Source organism: Pundamilia nyererei, unplaced genomic scaffold (genome assembly GCF_000239375.1).
Source record: "Pundamilia nyererei isolate P.nyererei 1_Seehausen unplaced genomic scaffold, PunNye1.0 scaffold00440, whole genome shotgun sequence".
Lineage (NCBI taxonomy): Eukaryota > Metazoa > Chordata > Actinopteri > Cichliformes > Cichlidae > Pundamilia > Pundamilia nyererei.
The window spans coordinates 155,496-174,726 of record NW_005187841.1 but is presented as its reverse complement, the minus strand read 5'-3'; the positions used below and the strand labels follow the sequence as shown (position 1 = coordinate 174,726).

The following is a 19,231-nucleotide window of genomic DNA, read 5'->3' as shown; positions in this document are numbered from 1 at the left end:
AGAACTGTTTTGTGAGTTATTAAAATCTGAAGAACTCACTTGTCTTGTCCATAAGGGGCTGCTATCTGATGCTTCAAATGATATGCATGATAGTATAAGAAAGCCTCTAAAAAGCCAGAGTGTAAACATACAGTCCACAGCATATGAGGATTGATTGGCTCATCACGCACAATCAGTTCTTCTAAAATGTCTCCTGGGAAGACTTTTGGTGGAGTGTTTTTTCTTTTGATAGCCTGTTATATTGATGTTCTCAGCTTGTGCAGAGCAATTATGACTTCATCCCATCTTTCAGCATAAAAGGTAAACAAACTAAAATGAGAAAAAAAATACGCTGAGGCTATTTTTGTATCCTTTGTAAGTCTTGCAATTGGAACACTGAGAGCTCTGCGTTCACTTGGGAACTGATCACAAGGATAGCGTTAGCAATTTGAATGGCTGAGGTAAAAATGCAACAAATAACACAAAAAATCCAGTCTGGCAGTGGCAAAAGTAAAAAAATAAAAATACTGGTAAAATTGTAGTGTTACACATAGTCTCAACTGTTTTTATTTATCCACTTTTTAAGACAAAAAAATTAAAATAGGATTGGTTTGAATTTTTGATTCAAAGCTACTTTACAAAAATATAACAACAAAACAATGAAAGTAAGCATATATTTTAAGGCTCTGTCCAACAGCCAGTTATTTAACATAGTTCAACTGTTTGTCAGTAATTTGGTTAAATATGACATTTATCAGATTTTAAAAAAAATTATAAACTGAGATTAGAGCAGTTTCTTGGTTGGAAGCAGCTGACGGCAACTAGCTAAAACTCCAGGGCGTTCCTCATCCAGGCCCAAGATATAATCTGGGAATGTTTCATTCCTGCACTTAAGTTTAGTTTAGAACTTATTGCTAACCAGTGAGCTTACAAGTGCTTGTAGGAAAATTACAATATCTTTAATTGGAGGTAGGCTATAACACTTTAAACAAGTGTTTGAGCTAAGATAAGCTAAGCTAAGTTAAACATGTACTAGCTGCATCTTCCTGCATAACTTAGCTGGGTTTGTCCTTATGAACTGGATGGGCAACAAACGTCGACAGAGGAGTATTTGTTTCTAGTCACTTGCACATTGTATATGTACAAACTCGGGGTGTAAAGTAAGAACTCTTAAATTTTCTTAATTCTTAATTTCTTCTTCAAACTGAGTTTAGTTCATGTTTTTCCAGCTGAGGCCCAGCTCCGTCATCTAACATCCAGGACATCATTAGTCAAGCTAATCTGCTTTGTATTAGCATCGGCTTTGTTTGTCTGCATGTCAGCCACATCGTGGGCTGCTGTGGCACCTGAGCCAGAAGGCAGAACGATGCAGGTGATTAATGCAAGCCAGAGTTTATGATAAATAAACCCACCGGCCTCTCATCTCTCTGCTGTTGGAGGAGAAATGACAGCATTCTGTAATCTGTTGTAGAGAAAGCTTTACTGCCGCATTCTTGTTGGCGTCTATATGAAATGAGAATGTAGATAAGCGATGAGGTGGTGAGTGTGTAATCCATATGGTGCACATCTATCTGGGTTTGTTTTGCTTGTCAGTGACCCTGAGAGTGTGAGGCACAGATGTACTGCATCCTAAATGAGCAGGTGTTGTCCAAAACAGCTATTCCGATGCATGAGTCAGGCAGGCAGGCATGACAAATATTCATGACTGCTGTTGACATGGTGTTGAAGAAATTTCCAGAACATCCGCCTACAAATGAAACTTTCTCATCTGGCAAGTTTGTTTTTAAAGTTTCTTGTTCTGCTCGTCAGCTTTTAAATGTTTATGAACGAAAAGGCTGGAGAGATTTGTAGGGGGGAGAAAACACAGTGTTTAAACAGGAGTGAAGGTTGGCCAGACAGACAGCACCCTCTTCTGGTCACTTCTAAAAACTGCAGATTGCAAAGGCGTGTCAGAACAGACAGGTCTCTGGACATCAGTATAGTGGTGTCCAGATACTGGATATATTTTGGTCAGAGATGGAAATGGTCAGCAACAATACCCCCAAAAAGTGCCAAGAACATATTCCCAATATCATTACACCACCACCACCACCAGCCTGGCTATATGGCAGGATGGGTCCATTCTGACCCTACAATCCAAATGTTGCAGCAGAAATTGAGACTCATCACACCAGGCAATGTTTTCCCAACTATATGTTGTCCAAATGTGGTGACCTTGAGTGTTTAGTCTTACTTTCCTGTTCTTAGCTGACAGTCTGGTCTCATCTGCTTCATGGTTTGACACGTTAAGGCTTCAGAGATGCTCTTCTGCACACCTTGGTTGTAACAACTGGTTAGTTACTGTTGCCCTCATTGGAACCCATTTTGGCCCAGAGAACTGCCACTCACTGGATATTTTCTCTTTCTCGGACCATTCTCTGTAAACTACAGAGATTATGTGATCAGTAGATCAGCAGTTTCTGAAATACTCAGAGGAGCCCCTCTGGCTTCCAACATTTTAAAGTCAACAGATCATCCTGACCACATCACATCTACATACCTAGAAGCACTGAGTAGCTGCCATGTGATTTCCTGACTAGCAGATGAATAGGTTTACCTACGACACGTTCTCATCCTGACGCGTAAAATACAGACGATTGTGACGAGTCGATATTTTACACGTTGGGAATGAGAGCTGGTTGGAATGAATCTGTTTTACGTGTGAAATGAAAATGATAAACCTGTCAAAGCATGATGTACGTTAAATCTGTTCACTTTCAGATCCTGAATTACTATGTGATGGCCACAAGATGAAGCTATTTTATTGTTGAATTATGAGTAATACTTTGTGTTTGTGTTGGAATGGACAGCTGGAGCCTCTGCTCGAAGCGTCTCATCGTATTATCACTGGATTGTGCAGTTTCCCCTCTATATCTATCTATCTATCTATCTATCTATCTATCTATCTATCTATCTACTTTTGTTTATGAGGCTAACAATGAGAGTGATGATGAAATTATTCCCAATACTCTCTGAATAATTACATCAGAATACATAATTTTTTTTAATACATTTTATTTGAAAAGGGAATACTGAGCATCTCATTTCCAAACCACCAACCTTTTATTTTATGTGCTAAAAAAAATAAAAGCTGGCCCCAAACAAATCATACAGATCTTATTTAATCACAAAAAAGATGCATATTGCAACAAAATGAATGCATGATTGTGAACACCATGCAGAGAGTGTTCTAGTTCAGACGTGACAGGCAGCTTTACTACCAGCATGCTGTAAATACCATCATATCATTACAGGGAGTACGTTTGCATTAAAGGCAGTTATGCAGCACAGTTTCTCTCAGTCTCTCTTCACAACACACACCTAATACTTTTAAAAGTTGCACCCTTGCTCACAAAAATCACACATACACAGAAAAACATAAATGAAACAAAGCTTAGATTTGGTCCCAGATAACCAGAGGGGCAGTTAATTATAAGAACAAACTAATCGATATTAATGATCAATGAGGGAATTTTTGGGGGGAGAGTTTTGCAGATTGCTTTGTTGCTCATGCGTCTGCACAAATTTAAAAATGCTAAAAACTGACTATTTTTCTGTGTGTGAATCAGACGTCTGTATCAACACTCTGGTTAAAGAGCATCAGAGAATCATAGATTACAGGAATTGTGCACAGACCTTCAATTTTTCTTCCTCTGTTCTCAAAATATGTCGATATGTCATATTTCTGCTGTGCAATTGTTTTTCTTAACACAGAGGTGGCTTTTTCCATGACGCATTTCAAAAAAAAAAAAAAAAAGAAAGAAAGAAAGAAAAGGAGTAAATAAAATTCCCAAAGTATAAAGACCACAGGCATTTTTTCATAAACAAACACAGTTTTAAATGAGAAATAAAACTGATAAAAAACATTTATGGTATATTACATATTTATAATATGAGGATAAATGTAAAACAAAACATTTCTATTAAAAAAAAAAAGGTTAGCAATTGCACATAGGCTAGAATATTTCACTGATAAAGGGGGAAAATGGCACTGTTTTTTAAAAATAGATCAACATTTGAACAAAATTGTACATTTGCTTTTCCTAAGTCTTTCTACAAAATGAGGCCTGTTTGTTTTTAATAAAACACGTTAAAAATAAAAAAGACCCAACAGATGCGTGAAGAAAACGATGCGGTTTTAAAACAGACCCTTGCTTTTCTTCAGATTCTTTTGCTTCCAGTTTGGCAGAGCGTTGAACTCAACGCGACTCATCTCAAGAAGTTTCTATAAAACATTAAAAGTGAGCGGAAAAATAAATGTCGGCATTTATAACATTTTTCTTTATTTACTGAATTTAAATGTAACAAATAATTCTAATGGCCACGGAGCGTGTCCTACCTTGAAGTCCTGGTCTGAGAGGTAATCCTCCAGACGCAGAGGGTCCACTCCCTCTGGCAGCGGTTTCCTGGTCAGCTCCTCGATTGAGTACTGCTGCTTACTGAGCTTGGACAGGGCCTCTTTCACCAAGATCACTTTTTTGGAGAGCCCAGCCTGCGAACACAGAGGCAGAAATACTCTACTTTCTATTTTTTTTCCACATTTAAGCTCAAACTCTGTCTTTTTGCAACACATTTAATCAAACATAACACCTGAATAAAAGGATAGAAAACAGCACTGCACTCTTGCTGCGATGCGTGGGACAAAATAATCTCCAGTTCAAGCTGTGACAGCTCCCTGACACCAACACTTCATAAGACAGACTGCAGTAAAAGACAAGCCATCACCCACCTTTGAAGCGATATTGGGGTCCTTCTCCCAGTATGGGAAGATGTTGGTGAAGGTCAGGGGTTCACAGCCTGCTAGGATCAAATAGGCCAGAGGGGGGCGCCGAGGATTCTTCTCTGTAGGTCAATGTTGTATTGAAAAACAGAAGGAAAACATAAGCCAAAAAAGAGACCGGACATTTAAGTACAGAATATTAGAGACTTTACATAAGAACAACATTACTCAGACAAACACGTTACTACGAAAATCATTCCTGCATGACTCGACTGTTAAAGTGAAATCTGTGATCTGAAGATTTTTATGGCCTCTCTTTGATTTCTCTTCTTTTCTTATATTTAAAAATGATGAAGTATTTGTGAAGAATATTGCAAAACTTTAAATAAAATGTTCAAAATGCTTGTGTGTGACCTCTGACCTTTGCAGTACTGCAGCACAGTTTCCATGGCGCACTTCCTCTCGCTGTCCCAGCGCATTTTCGCAGATCCGGTGCACTGTGTGTCTTCAGGCTGCCAGCCCTGCCACAGATACACCTCCATACGGTTGTCGAGCAGAAACAAGGCTGAAGAAGAAATAGTGATGTGATAAGATAGCAAGCCATAACATGATTACACTGAACTTTTGTGTTGCGTTTGAACTGTTGCAAAATATTTGTGATGCATGTGGCATTAGCAGGCGTTCCTCTTGATTCCATCTTTCTTCATATCTGTAGATGTTTGCTGAAGATAAGCCTGAACTTGCTTCGCTAACTTTAAACTTTCTTTAAGAACTGAAATGTAGAAATAACTGAAATGCGACATTGCTCGCAGCTTGTGTTACCTGGTTGTTGTGCTGCGTAGAGGTTCTCCTGCAAGAAAGGCATCGCCATGACTCCTTCTGCTACCCTGGCGGGATACAGCACCTCCTCCCCTTCAAACACCCCGGAGCTCGCACTTAAGCTGAAGAGCCGCGGTGTGTGGTTGTACTTTCCTGGATCTGCAACACACACACACACACACACATATTATCTCTCTATCTACATATCTACATTCTGCTAAACACCTGGATAGTTGCTAAGCAGCGCATGTTGGGCCGTACCATCCAGCATACAGTCGTAGGCCTTCTTGTCTTTCAGACCCAGAGCTTTTACAAACTCCGCAGGTTCAGATCCTTCCTCCACCTCCTCCACTCTCACACTGCTGCTGAGGCTCAGGCCTAACTCTGACGGATGCCTTGAAGACACAGACACGTGTTGATCCGCAGCCGCAGCCAAACATCCATTCATACATTTACACATCCTGTGCCTTACCTCTGGGTTAGTTTGTCCACTGCTCTTTTGGCCACCTGCTTGGCGCTTGCATGAGCTTTGCAGCCGTGCCACAAGTAGAGCTGGCCTTTCTCAGCATTAAGCAACACCAGGCTGCCACGAGAGCGCAGACTGCTATGCTGGCAGTCCACCTCCACCAGCAAGGCCTCTGACTCTGCCTCACCACGGACACAAAACAACCTCCAGGCTTCTGCAGAGGTGAAACAGACGTGGCATGCTTTCATGTTTTCTACCAGAACCACCTAAATAATTCATTCGGTTTATGAAGTATTGTGAGGCTTTAATCTTTTACAACAAGTCAAAGTTTCAACATGACATTTTTTTGGTTACCTGTGTTGTTGGTGTTGTTCTCTCTGCTGCCCTTGTGGATGATCAGACCTCCCTGGAAGAGCTGCAGGAAGCAAGGAGGTTCTTTTCCCTGAGTCACCAACACCTGGAGAGCCACCCGCAAAGAAAAAGGTGAACAAAGCTGGATCTAAATTTACTTTCAACAAGCAGGGATTGTGATTCTAACACTTATTGTGGTTATTTTTGGTGCATCTGTGACTCACCTGTGACCCCCTGTGGCTTCCGAGCTCCACCGTCATGAGAGCGGAGGTTCCTTTCTCACTGGCGCTGGAGTGGCGGCCCTGCCAGAAAAAATATGCAGCCCTCTCTCTCCCAGGACCTCCAGCGCTCAGCTCCCCAGGTTTCTGCCGCTTCCCCACTGGAAGAACAGAGCACAGAAAACCTTCTGCTTATTCGGTTCAGGCTTTCAGTGACATAACAGTCAGCTTTTCTTCACATGCTGTTCTGATGAATGTGTGCCAACATAGCAAGCATGTGAAGCCACACAAATTTATTATTATTATTTTTGCTCGCATCTTCTTCCACTATTTATTCTGAGGCTGTGTCAAAATGTGACTCACCGAGCGTGGTGACAGAGTACTTCCAGCGGATGATGTAGGCGTCGCCCTCGTGCAGCTGGCCCAGGCTTTCCTCAGGCACTTCCTCCTCTCCGTGCTCTCTTATGTGCCACGCCTCTACGGCCACGGTTGCTAAGTCTGCCTGCCTCCCATCCTCCGTCCTCACCAGGCCGTGACCCCGCTGGACATTGATGCCCTCCAGAATGGTCTTCACCGGCTCCGGCTCATTGTTCAGCAGATCTTTAGCGTCACATGGGTGGAGCTCCAAGTCAAGTGGGGCGCGCACAGTGGAGTGGACCGGGCTCTGAGCAAACCAGGACACTTTTAATTAGCTTTAAATTTGTTACTTTAAAAAAAAACAAAAAAACAAAGCCAAACAAACAAAACAAATCTCCTCTACCTTAACTTCCTCAGCTTGAGCCGCTTCCTCTTTCTTCCTCTCAGCCCAGTCCAGGAACTTCTCTCTGAACAGGGACGTCTCATTGTGCTCTGACAAACGACCAAACAGAGCCCAGCTCGGACGACCTTCCCCTTTCCTACATGTCACACACATGAAAGTTACCTTTAGTATTTTTAGTGTCTTCTCTGTGTGGCTGTACATGCACAGTGAGACCACTAGGGGCTGCAATATAACTAAAAATCTAACATAGCTCTCCGCTTGAACAGACAATAGAGGTTTCTGGCACAACTTCACCTACCTCCAAAGTGCATAGAGAAGAACAAGAGTCTAAAGAGGTTGAAGCTCCAGCTGCGCATGCAGTTTAAAGAACAGCTTTATTACTTAACCAAACAATAAAGCTGTTCTTTAAACTACGTGTGCTGCTGAAGCTCCAAACTTCTTAAACCATTTATAGCTGCTTTAAATGTGAGATGACCACATCATGCATTTAAAAAGCACCCCACAGAGGACAGAATACAGGATTAACATGTCACACTCACTGAGGCGTGTTCTGGTCTGTGCAGGAAGCATCCAGCGGGTTGACTCTGCAGTGGCTGTAATCGTAGCTGCCGCTGTAGAGCTGTTTGCCTAGTTTGACGGCCACTTTTCTGTCGCTCAAGGGCACATCTTTCCCGTGCCACACGTACACTTCGCTGCCAAAATCAAACACCAACACCTGGTGTGAGACAACAGCAGCAAGAGGAAGGAGGAGAGAGAGACGTTGGTTAAGTGTTTACTGAAATCTCTGTCTTGACTTTTATGGACGTGTCCTAAAGATCTTCAGCTTCCTGTAAGCTTTTAAAGACTTAAAGGCTTGTAGGAGAATGAAATGGACTGAGTTTCTATTCCACTTATCAGAACTTCCCAGACATATGAGTGACATCACCTCTTTAGAGTCGAGCAAGGACACACTTGGGATAGAGGCCCAGGCGTCTTCGTGAGGCACCAGCTTGTCTCCCTGGAGTCTGTACACGCCATTAGAGTCCACCACGCCACTCTCGTACAGCTCATCCTCCTCTGGCTCTCCCGCCCCTACAATCAAAAACAGGGTAAGCACATGTGTGTGGTGGAGTGGGGGCTCAGTGGTTAGACAGATAATCCTTCAAGAGGATAAGAGAAGTGCTCTAAGGAGAGTTTGACAGAATATCTACTGGTACTAGTCAGTATTATTAGAGATACAGATGTCAGAGACTGTGTTGGTGTTTACTTATGAAAATGTGTGCACGTACCTCTGTATTTGGTCTTTCCACCCAGCAGGGTCCAGAACTCTTTGGCCCATCTGCTCTCAGTGTTGATGCCCTCCTCCAGCACCGTCACCTGAGGGGCCTTACAGCCGAGGTCCCTCTTAGCCTGAACGAACGCCGCCATCTCAGACGCCTGTCCACACAAAGCACACGTTACAGCAAATACACAGCAGTCACATTTTTTTCTAAATGTGTAAGAGCAGACACATATTAGCTCATTTAATCCATCTGTAGTGATCGGACTTTGTGAAAATGAGAACACAACGCAGTTACACTATGCTAACTTGTGTGAGAATAGCACAGGCAACACTTGTGGCTGTCCCACATTCTGCAGGCCCTACTCAGACAGGGCCCTTACCCAACCAAATCAAGTATTCCCAGTAGTGAGAAAAGAAATGATGAAATAGAGGTGGAGGAATCATCTGAACCTGTCTCAGCCGGTGTCTTATTAATTCAGCAATTCTCTAACCACAAGAATCCGTCACCCTGTAGTGTCAGCTCTCCAGCTCAGGCACAGCCTTTGATCTACTGATGAAATTCAGCTGATATAAACACTGACACCATTGTCTACTTACCTGTATATGTTTGAGGGTTCAACGTATCCCTGTTTATATATTTTATGTTTTTATGTTCAATATTTTACATTTGGAAACAAACATGTTTTAGGTTGAACTCCTAAAACCAAAGTGGTTCTCTGTTGCATCTCTTTAGTGTGATGATTGTTTGAGTCACAGATCAAACAGTGTAAAGACGTCTTTATGTCAGAGACCTTATTTTGGTTTCATGGATTTTAAGATTTTTGGTTGAGACCTCAGGATCTTCAGAGAGAAATTTGTTAAACTCACTTTTCACGTGAAGATATTGACATATAATAACTGAAAAAGTTCACATAACATGAACGTCTGACAAGCTTTTTTGATTTCAGTGGCAGAAACAAGCTTTCATACATTACACAATGCAATAAACACGAGAGCAGCAGAGATCACCTCCCATGGGACAGTGTCCCTTTGGTAGGTATAGTTAAAGCCTTTTATAATCCGTTTGTTTCAACTCTGAATATATCAAACATCAAACTTGATCCTGCAGTTCATGATGGAAACAGCCCGTCAATGCACAACATTATCTGCTCTGAATCTCTTTGTTTTTTCAAATGTGGTCATTAGGGTGCTGATTCAGTGTGTGAGGTTCACTACCTTTGCTTTCTCAATGACATTGGCGAACTCTCCACTCCACATGTAGCAGTGCTTTGGTGTTATCAGAAGAAAGCAGTCACCACTGTTTAGAGACTGAGCTGTGGGCTCCACCAACCGAACCTGGACGTGCCTCCGGCCTTCACAAAGTAACAAAAAAAGATCTTTTACTTATTTGAAACATTAAAGGGATTTAAACTGTGGAAAAAAAGAAGTTGATTTACCAAATATTTTTAAGAAATGAAACAAGAAACCTTTTAATGAACCTTTGATCGCTTCAATATTCAACACGTAATCATAGAAAGAGTTAATCCCCTCGTGTTTCCTCACCTTTGATGCGGATAAGCATGAGCTTATTGAAAGGAACTGCACTGTTATTGGTCACAACATCAGTGGACTTCACACTTCGCAGGTTCACCTTGCGAAAGTTTTCCTTGCTGGCCAGACCGGCCAAGGCAACGTCAGCCAGGTTCGAGTGTTTTGCCACTGGACAGGTGAGAAAACAAGAACAGGGACTCAGTTACACATCAGCTCTTGAAATATTAAACTGTTTTGAGGTTTTGATGATTTTCTGTTCCTTTTTCTAATTCTTCATAAACAAAGAGACGAGACACACTTTAATTATTTCTTTCATGTGAGCTATACTAGCACACAGCACACGTAGCTGTGGTGCTCACTTCCTCTTTTGTAAACCGTGAAGACGTCACTGTGGTCAGTCAGCAGAGTAGAATACTTGTTCAAGCAAACATCACACTAATATGATGCAATAACCGGCTGGCAACAGCCCCACAGCTTTACCTGAACATCATTTTCATATTTTCTTCTTACATACAGTGTGTTTACGTTACGGCTGATTCACGGCATAAACAAGAAATTTCTCCAGACATATTTCCTGTATAAAATAATTCACTGACTTTAATGTGATTTTTTTCTTTTTTAGAAATAACCCTTTTTGTGCTCCTTTAAAGCTATCCAAGACTTTCTGGCTATCTTGGGTGAGAATATACTGTAAGCACTGCTACAGTAGGAAAGTTTGAGCACTTACTCCTCTCCACTTGGATCCTCTTGGTCTCCACGGTGGCTACGTTAAGCCTCTGCTCGGTGTAGACCTGCCTGATGTCATTGCGGGCAGCTAAAGCTCGCAGAGGGTTCCTGGAGCCTTGGTTCCTTCTGGCTGGTCGCACCGCTCGCTTGTGCTCTGCTACTGCTGAAGTGAGCCTGATGACAAAGTTTAGGAACTTAAAAATATTATAATACTAAAAAACAAAGGACAAAAAACCCATTTATGTTTATTACAAACTTACTTTGGCGACTCAGTTGGGATCTGGCTTAGGTCTTCCTCAGTCACCACCATGCCGGCGTCCTGGATTGCTGAGGGCGAGACGGATCTGTAGAAGTTGCCGAACGTCTCTTCGTCGTCCAGCTTCATCACTTCTTTCTCCATCTCTGCTGTCACCTCGATGGTGGATGTCTTGCTTTTGCTCACGCCTGAGCCCACCAGGCATAACATCGGCAAGAAGAAAAGATGGAAAAGGAAGTGCTAAAAATACTTTTTGTGCATAACATTTCTGCCATTTTACAGGTCAAAGGTCATATGTGGTGATGGATGTCCTGTGATGTCCTGTCTGTTGCCTCCACATGTTGAAGTGGTCAAAATCAGGTTTGTTTGTTTTTTGGCAAAGATACAATTTTTGTAGTTTTGCCTCAGCAAACGATCAGCAGTGGATTTTAAATCAAACATTCAAGATGTGATTGAAATGCAGACTTTCAGCTTTATTTCAGTGGGTTTAACTACAGCTCTAGATTTTAACTTTGGAATGACACATTTTTACAGACTCGGTATAATCGTGTACTATACGATTGTGCAATATATCATCAAATTCAATACTGTGTACAATAATCAGAAGCAGAGAAAGTGTACCTTTATTGTGGAGCTTGTCTAGGAAGGACTCCAGCTTGTCGAGCCGTTTATCTCCTTCCACCTTGACATCAGATCGAGTGGAGATTTCTGTACAGCAGAGAAAAACTCATTTATCTTTTTCATCTGTAATTAAGTGGCAGTTTGAGCCATATTTAATCATGAATATACTTTTAAAAGACCTTTCAGTGAGGTATTAGAAAGATTTACAGACCTTCAAGAGGTTTGACGGGTGTTGCATTAGCCTTCTTCAGAGCTCGAATGGGTGACTCTTCTACTCCTGACACGAGACCTTGCAAAAAAAAATAAAACGTTTCAGTATTGGTTATTTGTTTGTTTCTTTTTTGGTCTTTAAATTCAAATGTTTGGTTTTTTGTGACTGTCTGGACTACAGAGATATTTGTATCTACTTTACAACGAGTGCATTCAACCCGACGGCTTGGAAACGTCCTATTCAAAGTAGTACGCTTTGTGTAATCAAATATAGGTCGTCTGCGTCTGTTGGGAGGGTTGGATTTCTGTGTATAATGTTATAAGGGCTGCAGTTATTAGGATTGTTGTCAGTGGAAAACAATGAGCTTATTCAGGCCAACTAAAGCCCAGAGTATAGTCTCACCTTTCTTGGCCATGCGTCCAGCCACAGTGAACTGGTTTGAGTCGTTGGCCGCTCCTTTGCCTTTGCATTTCCACTGCTCCTCCTTCTCCTTGAGAATTTTCATCCTGTCTGCCAGCGACATTTTGGGCTCCACATCTACGTTGGATTTCTGTTGAAACATTCAAACACTTTCAGCTTTGTGTTTGTTTGTGTGTGTGTTTGAATGCAAATCTGTTAAGGCTTACACTCTGATAAACTGTGTACACAAGAGCAGACACACATGAAAACTTGGTGCAGTAACTATGAGAGAGAAAAAAGTGTTGCATCAGGAAAACAGAGACTCTGATGAGGGTGAAGGAAGGAGAGTGAAACACTCGTACAGGCAAATATTACTCTGTCAGCGAGTTAGGAAAATTTAATACTGGCAACAAAAACCAAGACCTTTTTTTCTTTTTCAAATCCATCTCTCACCCATTATTCAGCACACCGTTTCTTCTGTGATTTACTCCTGCTGCCATTTTTGCACCTGAACTCGACCATTAAAAGGGAATCGGCAGTAGTTTACTGGCCTCCCTACAGCCCAGGAACTGTGTTGCGGTAATTAATGATTTTCCAGTCTGAAATATTTAGGTTGTTTCTGTCACACTTTTCCCATTGCTGTCTAATTAGTAAGTCACACCGTGCGCAATGTGTGCCTTAGTTTTTGCAGTTGATTACACACAGCTTAGTCAGTGACTGCGTACAGCATTTAAGCAGCGCAGGATGAAAGCTAATGTTTGGGATTCCCCACACCAAACAGCTGGAATGTTCTCGGCAGATGAGTAACGATCTGTGTGATCTGTTGACTCTTGCTCTATAACTCATCGCCTCATTTTTACTGTAAGCTCAGAAACCTTAAACTCTTACAGATGCTAGAGGCAGCTTTAAAGAGAAAAACATATTTAGCTAAATTTGGGATTAACAGAGGTTCAAAAGAAGCTGTCGGTGCAGTTTATTGTTGTTTTCATTATTTTTCTAACACTGAAGTGACACGAAATCATTTGGCAAAACAATTTGAAAAAACTACCATCTTCTTCTTCCAGATGTTTCGCCAAAGCAGATCATCTTCCTCCATCTGTTCCTATCCCTCGCATCCTCCTTAATCACACCAACTCATATCATCCTTCAAGGCATCCATGAGTAAACGTCTAATAGCAATTTAAACTTTATTATGTACCATAAATGTACCATTAGGTCTCTCTACAGTTGTTGTTGCAAATTGCTAAGTACAGTTAAAAGAAAACGTATGCAGACACAAATCTCTGTGAGGGCAGGTTTACACTCAAGCACCACGTCAAGCCAGTCAGTTAGAAGACAATTATGTTTTTAGGTAACATAAAACAGAAATCAGAGATCAACAAAGTGCAGTCATCCAGTTAATCCTCCATTTTCTTTTTAAATACTTGGATTTACAGCTTCTCTCCCATGTAGATAAGACAGCGGGGTCTTGTTCAGTGTTTCATATGAGATAACAGACTTTTGTTGATGCTCCAACAGGCACAAAGTTGGAGACCCAAGGTCAGATCAGCACACTCCAAGAACAGTCCATCGGGCATTATCTCATTACCTTCAGACATCACTTAGTAGGAAAAAATAATCCTTTTGTGAATCAAGAAAAATCATTTTTGATCAGCCAATAAATCGCACATCTATAGAGCACATCCAGTCTCATATTTAACAATATTAGAGAAAACATATCTTTGGCCTCTGCTATATTTAGCACACTGAAATATAATAAATGTGCTTTTTTTACTGTGTATGAGAAAATGGAAAAACGAAGGGGGAAAAAAAAGCATGCTGACATGCTCAAACAATTATCCACCAAATCAAATCGCACGTTCTCTCTCTCTCCTTCCGCGTCTCGCCATTTCAACCTGAACTTTATTTTGTGCTTTCATATCGAATGTGCTGCCATATGTGCTCAAATATTTGCCTTACATGAGACAAAAGCTCAAAGAATTAAGACTGAACCATGCTGGAATGCACAGACACCTGGATAGGCTAATAAAGAGCTTTTCTACTCTAACAGACAAATCCCTCTAAAACATTCCTGCTCTTTTGCTCATCTCACACACTAAAGGGTGAGAGTTACTCTACAAGGTGCTCTGTGTTTTTCTTAAAATCACTTCAAGAGCCAGAAAGCCCGAATAAACATTTCTGCATACCAATAACACACTTTTGGACTACAGGACTAAGTAAAGTCTGCTTCTTGCAGTCAAAAACTACAACTTCAACCCCTTCCATATTATATTTCATGCCTGCTATAATACAAACAATATCTCCCTAATCACAAAGTCTTGGAACAACTCTCACACACTTGCACATTGCGATAGCCCTTCAAGCTAGCACGCTCCTCTGGAGTCAATCAGAAAAGGGAAATACCTTGGCCTGACAGGACCCCGGAGAGAGTGGAGGAGAGGAAAAGACCTCAAAGCCCCACAGGAAACCACTTTTCCACCCCCGCTTTACCGTACAGTGTGGGCAGCTTTTTGGGCGAACCACTAACACAGATATCAACCACCTGTAGTTCAGCAGACCGCATTCATGTAGCGAAAGAAAGTGTGTCGACAGCTCTGAGTTCTCAGTGGGACTCGGTGAGGGCGAGAGGCTGTCCGGGACACAAGTTGAGAAATACGAGCGAATGTTAAGCAGTTAAGTCCATGCATTGTATGTATGTGTGCACGCACACACAAACACACGCACACTCACCTGAAGGGGTGGGGAAAAGATGCCAAAGTCAAAGAAAGGGGAAGAGTCTGCATGTGAGGACAGAGGCCATAGGAACACAGCAAGACAGAGGAAACTAAGGGAGGGAAAATATAAGAGGAGAAGAAGAAGGGAAAAATATAACAAAAGAAGAATTAGAAAAGAAGAAGGGCAACAGTAAAGACAAGGATTATTTTTATAGCATAAAGTGGGTGAAGCTGAGATTGTTTTAAAAGCTGCATTAAGAGACAGCACATATGAGTCTCTGTCGATCGCTAATAGACTCTCTAATAGACTTTCTGGGAACAACACACATAAGTCTAATGACTAGTTAATGCACTTAAGTTTCTGTGTGGGGCCTGCACTGTCAGTGTGTTAGCTTGTGGAGGGATGCCAGACTGTTCTTTGTTAAGTCATCTCTGAAACATGAAACCCAAAAACTTAGCAAGCCTTCAAGGATTATACAGCAAACAATTTTAAACAATCTTCAAGAGTCAGTATGTTTTTGTAAAGGACACCTAAAACAGCTTGGTTTCTTATGTTATTAACCATTAGCTCGAAACGTGTAGCCATCACTCATTGCAATTTATGACTAACAGGCACAATAGACCCTCTTTAAATTAAATTTACAACAAAGCATCACTTTACAGCACCACTGTGTACAGATCAGCTTAGCAGGCTTAACAGGAAACATCTGGAGCCGATCATGGCCTGTACCATGCGTGTTACATTTTCTGGTCTTCCACATAGTAACCGAAGAGTAAAAACATCTGAAATAACTTGGCAGCGTATGAGATAAGAGAAAGTGTTTAACATGAAAACTCGAGTCTGACTGATTCTGGATTTTTGAGGCTGTGAGAAAAAACAGATCTATTAGACAGGATTCTTTGGACAAACTATGTGAACGCACATGTCCATTTACTCAAAGCTTTCCTCTGTCTGAAATTGAATCACTAGACACTTTATTAGATGCATATGTTCAACTGCTTGTTCATGTAAATAACCAGCCAATCACATGGCAGCAACTCAATTCATTTATATATGCATACATGCTTAAGATGACGTGTGCAAGTTTAAACTGAGTATCAGAAAGGGGAAGAAAGGTGATTTAAGTGAATGTGGACAAAGCATGGTTGTTGGTGCCAGACAGGGATTTGCTGTGATTTTCCCAAACAGTCATCTCAAGGCTCAGGGAATGACATGAAAAGGAGAAAATATACAGTTAGTGGCAGTTCTCTGTGTGAAAATGCTTTGTTTATGTCAGAGGTCAGAGGTGAATGGTCCGACTGGTCTGAGCTGATAGTTTCAAAAATTACCACGTTATAGGATGCAGAAGCGCATCTCTAAACATACAACACATCACACCTTGAAACAGATGGGCTACAGCAGCAGAAAACCATACTGGGTGGGGTTCTCTGCTGTTGGCATCTGTTAGTGAAGAAAAGGAAACTGAGGCTACATTCAGAGGGACTCACCAATACTGGACACTAGATGCTTAGTCTCATGAGTTTCAATTTCTACTGTGACATTCGGACGGTAGGGTCAGAATACGGTGTAAAAACCATGGAAACATGAATCCATCCTGGCTCAAAGGTTCAGGGTGGATCAATGGTATGAAGTCAACAGATCGCAAACTGATAGAGTACCTTAGGGATGTAGTGTAACATGAGATTTGCATCATGGATGCAATGAACTTGCAGCAAATATGTGATGCCAAGGATGAAAATCCCAGAGGAATTTTGAAGCATCTTCTTGAATCAATCCCAAGAAGAATTAACGCAGTTCTGAAGGCAAAAAGTGCGTCCAACCCAGTACAGGCAAGGTACAACTAATGAAGTGTCTGACAACTGCTTGTGCATCTGCTACATTTCAGACAACTCATACCCCAGCGTAGATATATCGGCAATAGGCCAATATCAGTTGGTAATATTTGTCTGGCTCTAATGAAAACCGATGACCTTTCCACATGAGAGAGACATGTTCCACATGGGAGTAAATGCCCCATGGCTAATGCAGACATGGCACTAATGCCGGTAATTTAGTCAAACCCTGTATTAGCTGCATCCGTGACATAAGTTGGTTTCCCAGACCTCTACAGTAGCAGCCACAATAAACAGTAGGTTCTAATTCACAAGCCTCAGACAGAAGTAAAGGAAGCGATCCAGAGACATTTCAGACACCAGCTTGGCACCCGTTCATGCGTGCGAGTGTTGAGGATGCAGTTTTTGTGCCATCACTGGAAATACACTAAAAAAAATTTTTTATGGCTTTAGCATGGATTTATCAGAACGAATAAAGACCACACAAATATGAAATGACATCATGCTTCAGTATTTGGGGATTTGCTCAAATTTTGGCTGCTTGCACTCACTCATAAAGTGGCTTTTTCCAGACCTGGATTTGTTCTAACGTTAGCTCATATTTGGATGAACCCAAACCAGTAATCCCCCGAGAAAAAACACTGATCTTGACAGACACCCAGCCAAAAATAAAAAATAAAAATATATAAAGAAATATGACATCATTTCAATCTTAAGAGTCCATTTAACCGTTTTGGGGATGTTCATGCAGAACACACTGGATTTTTTTCACTTGTGCAGTATCATCCAGTACAAGCACTTTCAGTGGACTGGTTTTTGTATGGTGTAGTCTTGTGTTTCCACTTGAATACTTGCTTTGTGTGGGTGGTCATGTTTTTGTAGAAAAGAAGAGCGTGTAGAAACCTGCATAAACTTGCATCACTGCCAAGTACGACAGTTTCTTTAGCATGTATCTACTAGACCGTTTACACTGACCTGTGCAAAACTGTATGATCTGGATGTTTATATATATTTCTGAGAAATGAAAGTCTGTTAAGAACAAAAAAGCTAACCCTGTGGAGGAAATTATTGTTTTAACTTAGAGAAGTGAAGAAGAAAGGAGAGTGCAAAAGCCAACAAAGGAAGGAAGCATAAGCTTGGAAGGCTTGCAGGTGTTTGGTCATGGTGTAGGATTTTATTTTTACAAGGGGTAAAAGGTGTGTCCTTCATTCTCTCTGGCAGGCTAGCTAAGCCCTGGATCTCTGGCTTTAGCATCGCCACTCCTATATCCGCTGCACCGCCAAGCCCTCCTGACCTCACACCTCTTTGGCAGCAATTCAGGCAAACAAGCTGATTCAGCAAAGGAATACATGTGTCCGCAGCCAAGTCTTTTCTTTGCCTTTACACAAAACTGATGGTAATCTGCAACATATGGCTGTTTTTGCTCATTACCACCCTTTTCCCAGTGAAGAAAAAGCCCTGCAACCCTGCCAACACAATAGCCTCCAGCAAAAATGACCAATATAAAGTTTTGTAGAGGTGCAATTTTACAAAGTGAACAAGTTTGCGACCCGCAATCACATATTTGTTCAGTAAGTAAAAACTCACCTTTTTCTTCCAGGCACCTTCAGCATCTTGGAGCTGGTTGAAGCGGTCAGCCAGTGACGTCTGGAGCACCTGAGATGGCCTCGTCTTCTTCGGTGTGTCCTTCTCACCTTCTCTACCGAGCTCAGCCAATCTAAAAAGAAAACAAGACACATGAATCCTTTTTGCTTCTCTTTAAAAGTCTGAACCTTTCAGTAATTTTAAAGAAGTTTAAATTTCCATCTTATGCATGATATTGATTTTTTTGTCTCAATCATGTTTCTCCACATGCTGACCTCTGTTTGAATGACGAGCTCTGACTTCCATCCAAACTGCTCTCGAGCTCCTCGACATCTTCTGACATTGTGGAGGACTTCTCCAGGCTCTCATCAGGGGAGGGACTCCGCATCTCCTCATAGCTCCCTCCACCACTACTGCTGCTGCTCCCCCTCTGATATCTGTTGATACTGATGCACCCTCCGTCTGGGATCTCATCTGTTAATGACTCATCCTCTTTGCCATTTTCCCCATTAACCTCTTCTTCCATCTCTTCTTCCTCCTCCTCCTGCTGCTCCACCTCTTCCCGCTCTTCTTCTTCTTCTTCTTCTTCTTCTACCTCCACCTCCTCCTCGTTGTCTTCACTCTGAGGGTGGCTTAGGGTGACACTACTTTGTTGTGCTGGAAAACGGTCAGGCATGGAGCCGTCGCTGTGGTCTGACTCCACACTAGTAGAGCGGCTTTTCTTTAGGATTCCCTTGATGCCTT

General features: G+C 41.7%; 1 protein-coding gene across 3 annotated transcripts in view; it reads right to left on the bottom strand.

Annotated features, from left to right (window-relative positions):
• Positions 1–3,916: 3,916 nt before the first annotated feature.
• The window catches only part of LOC102195589 (supervillin-like), a 47,832-nt gene continuing 32,517 nt past the window's right edge, over positions 3,917–19,231 (bottom strand). For 2 of the 3 annotated variants that reach the window (XM_005753574.1, XM_005753575.1), the window contains exons 8-30: positions 18,763–19,228; positions 18,491–18,620; positions 12,360–12,507; positions 11,958–12,035; positions 11,747–11,833; positions 11,130–11,313; positions 10,871–11,043; positions 10,156–10,311; positions 9,829–9,965; positions 8,621–8,768; positions 8,278–8,423; positions 7,892–8,067; positions 7,353–7,488; positions 6,956–7,256; positions 6,599–6,753; positions 6,378–6,480; positions 6,030–6,237; positions 5,819–5,952; positions 5,561–5,716; positions 5,160–5,303; positions 4,748–4,860; positions 4,358–4,510; positions 3,917–4,243 (exon numbers count right to left, since the gene is read on the bottom strand). In XM_005753574.1, coding sequence (XP_005753631.1) covers positions 4,157–4,243; positions 4,358–4,510; positions 4,748–4,860; positions 5,160–5,303; positions 5,561–5,716; positions 5,819–5,952; positions 6,030–6,237; positions 6,378–6,480; positions 6,599–6,753; positions 6,956–7,256; positions 7,353–7,488; positions 7,892–8,067; positions 8,278–8,423; positions 8,621–8,768; positions 9,829–9,965; positions 10,156–10,311; positions 10,871–11,043; positions 11,130–11,313; positions 11,747–11,833; positions 11,958–12,035; positions 12,360–12,507; positions 18,491–18,620; positions 18,763–19,228 — 3,719 coding nt within the window. In that variant the 3' untranslated portion in view covers positions 3,917–4,156. The remainder of the gene's footprint in view (positions 4,244–4,357; positions 4,511–4,747; positions 4,861–5,159; positions 5,304–5,560; positions 5,717–5,818; positions 5,953–6,029; positions 6,238–6,377; positions 6,481–6,598; positions 6,754–6,955; positions 7,257–7,352; positions 7,489–7,891; positions 8,068–8,277; positions 8,424–8,620; positions 8,769–9,828; positions 9,966–10,155; positions 10,312–10,870; positions 11,044–11,129; positions 11,314–11,746; positions 11,834–11,957; positions 12,036–12,359; positions 12,508–18,490; positions 18,621–18,762; positions 19,229–19,231) is intronic. The other variant, XM_005753576.2, reaches the window with a different exon arrangement.